This window comes from Mesocricetus auratus, unplaced genomic scaffold (assembly GCF_017639785.1).
Source record: "Mesocricetus auratus isolate SY011 unplaced genomic scaffold, BCM_Maur_2.0 Super-Scaffold_100003, whole genome shotgun sequence".
Classification (NCBI taxonomy): Eukaryota; Metazoa; Chordata; class Mammalia; order Rodentia; family Cricetidae; genus Mesocricetus; species Mesocricetus auratus.
The window spans coordinates 98,919,204-98,922,715 of NW_024429188.1; the positions used below are offsets into that span (position 1 = coordinate 98,919,204).

The 3,512-nt window shown below is 37.9% G+C and overlaps 1 protein-coding gene across 1 annotated transcript; it reads right to left on the reverse strand.

The window, feature by feature from the left end:
* Positions 1 to 1,414: 1,414 nt before the first annotated feature.
* Positions 1,415 to 2,362, reverse strand: LOC101842803 (olfactory receptor 1052-like). Its single transcript, XM_005076888.1, has one exon. The coding sequence runs from the start codon at positions 2,360 to 2,362 to the stop codon at positions 1,415 to 1,417; it is 948 nt and encodes a 315-aa protein (XP_005076945.1).
* Between the last annotated feature and the right edge of the window lie 1,150 nt (positions 2,363 to 3,512).

The following is a 3,512-nucleotide window of genomic DNA, read 5'->3' on the forward strand; positions in this document are numbered from 1 at the left end:
GAATAGTCTTAAAAATGTTCAGTTTTGAACTGTTATGTGTGCCTGAGGGACTACCAAGAGCTTTCGAATCCGGAATTCTCAGATTACTTCCTTGTCATAACAACCAAGTAAACTATGTCAATTCCACACCAACAAAGACTAAGGAGGTCATGGACAATTGACTTCTAAGATTACATGAGTCTTAAAAGTAGAGTCTAAGGACAAAATATGCTTGTAATTCAAAGATTATGCCTTACCATAGATGTAAGCATTGCCTTAATTTGATGTTTTATGGTGATGATAGGGACTTGGTGAGTTTATTTTGCCTTTATTTCTGAGATGTGGTCTCATCATATAGTCCAGGCAAGCATTGTACTGACTATGCTGCTGTCCCTGACTCCCAACTGCTTTGATTTCAGGTATGTGCCATGATCCTCGGCTCCAGATAAACACTATTTTCTATTTTTCCTTGCAGCTTGACCCAATGGGATTATTCTCCATAGATAATTGTTGTAGTCATTAGGACAATTTCCCTGATTATAATATCATTCAGAAAATAACATTGATGATTTACATTCTTTAGATGGTTTTATGAATAGGGTTTTTTCTGATGCAAGGGGGTGATGAAACATAGGGCATCATGCAATCCAAGCAGTTGCTTATCTCAGTGTATTTAGAAAACATAACAATGACCATGTATTTGGTGTACAATTGTACTTTCTGATGAGTAGCCATGGAATATTCAGTTGACTGAGGATATATTTACATTTGTGTTTCTTGTTGAAAGGTTATTTAATAGTAAGAAGGAATTTGGTCTAGTTACAATCAAAATTTTCATGTAGCAATCTCATGTACAATTCAGAACTGGATGTCTCAATGAACAATCTATTGTCCTCTATAAAGGATCTTGAAATTCTAATTAGTGAGTTCCCTCTATTTTATATTTTTAAGATTTACTACTACAAATCTCAATAATGATAAATAGAGAGGAGATTTTTAAATCTATATCACAGTATAGATTGAGTCAAATTCAACTTTTAGTGCACCAAGTAAATCTTCAATGTAAGCAAATGAATGAAAGAACAATTTTATTTGCCACTTCTCTTCTGCAACACATGATAAAATTAAATATTTTATAACCTCCCTATTATCTGGAAATTATTTTAACTTCTAACTAATGTTATACAAGTTTACCAATCAGACTAAAATATTTATATTCATAAAATTAGATATCTCTTTCTTAAATATTTCTCATCAAACAATGGTCTCAGAAAATGTAGATTGCCTTATACTATAATTTATCCCTATTACATTTCTACTTATCTAAACAACCATTTCTAAACACTTAGCCAGAGAAATTAAGTCGTTCTTAACAAGACTTCATATGTAATCAAGGAAAACAATGAACAAAATGTGAGTACATCAGTAAAATCTATTATCTCTTGAGACACAAACTAGATAAGAGACTGTGCCTCATTATTTGTTTTAGGGCAGCTTTCACTTCCTGATTTCTCAAACTGTATATGAGAGGATTTAACATAGGGATGACCATGGTATAAAACACTGAGACCATCTGATTTCCTGCTTGTGACCCATGCTGGGAGGGTTGTAAGTATGTGTACATAGTGGTTCCGTAATACAGAGCAACTGCAGTCAAGTGGGAGGCACAGGTGGAGAAGGCTTTCTGCTTGCCAGAAACTGAAGGGATATCCATGACAGTCTTGAATATAGACATGTAAGAGACAAGAATTACCACAACTGAGGTGATAAGGGTGAATCCCCCACAGCCAACAACCAAGATCTGGGTTACCCAGGGATCAGAACAAGCCAATGCCAGCAGTGGGGGGATATCACAGAAAAAGTGTGAGATAATGTGTGGCTGGCAGAATGATAGTTGTGTGAAAGAGCTTGTTACAGCAACCATGTTAAGTAACCCACCAAAGTAACATCCTGCTACCAAAAGGAGACAACGACCTCTCGACATGGTAATATGGTAAAGCAATGGCCGACAAATGGCAGTATAACGGTCATAGGCCATGGAAGCCCAAACATTACATTCAGCAGAAGCGAAGATTATGAACAAGCCCATCTGAGACATACATGCAAAGAAAGAAACTTCTTGTAGCTGAGATAATAAGTTAGTTAGAGTCTTTGGTGTTGTGATGGAAGAGAAACAGACATCGAGGAAGGACAAATTTGAGAGAAAAAAGTACATAGGTGTGTGGAGACGGTGGCTGACGTGAATCAGTACCACCAGGCCTAGGTTCCCCAGCACAGTGATGAAATAAATAACAAAAAAGATTCCAAACAGTGGGAGTGTAAGCTGATGGTTAGCTGTCATTCCAAGAAGGATGAATTTAGTCTCTGCAGATGAATTCCCCATTAACAGGACTGAGAGTCACTCCTGTCTTGTTGAAAACCTCTTTCGACATGCTGTGAGAAAATAAGAGAAAACTAGCTGATATGGGTAAAAGAGTCTTAGTCCAAACACACAGATCAGGGATACTATTCAGCACTTCCCCTTACCTATAGTCAAATATCAAAGCCCTTTCCATACGGTAGTACCATTTCCAGATAAAATGTGTGCAATGGAAAGACTGAAGAGAAACAGAAAAGCAAGAGAAAGGTTATTGAAACTCAGGAGAGAACAAAGCAGGAGGCTAATGGGACCTGATACTATTTGTCAAAGGAGAAAGTAGGGTTTATGCTCACAGAACAACATGTTCTTGCAAAAAAAAAGGTGCAATCAAATCATTCTCCCTCCCATGCCGATGGAATAGAAGTAAGACTACAAAATGTAAAATAGGTGAAGTAATTTAAAGGTAGTCCACTTCTCCCCATATCTTGATAATCTGGAACATTATTTGACACAAGAGGAGTCAAAATCCCTCACTATTTGTGTCATCAGCAAAGCATTTTCCAAAGCCATGAATATCTTCTCACTGAAATGCTATTAAAGGCATTCAAATACCCCCAAATGACCACAAGATGCTGAGCTCAAATGTGAAGGGACCATCCCGTGAAAGGGCAATGAAAGTAGGGCAAATCCCTTGGGGTTCAGGCAAGTTCCAGATGCTCAATCATTGCTCTATGCTTCCTCTGACCTTTCCTAAACCAAAGGGAATACAGGTACAAAATTAACTGGAACTCCCAATTGCACATAGTGAACAGATGTGTCTAGGCAAAGACTGGAATATCATTGGTGTCAGATGGCATCAGGAGTACCTGTGTTCTGGCCCTCATTCTTGTGGTCACAAGCTATTTTTGATGCCAGCTTGATAACTTACCCAAATACCAGGCCTTTGCCCTATGTAAAGATCAGACAACACAATGTGTCCTTCTATGCAACTCCATCTCTATGTATAGAATCTAAGCCAACTCATTCCTTCTCAATCATCGGACAACCATGTTGCAATGGAGTCTAGAGTGGGTTCCTCAATTTGCCTAGGGGCAGAACTAGAGGACTGAATAAGAGTGATCCCAGCCTTGCCTAAAAGGAAAGTTCCAGGATTAGGACATACAGATTAATAGTA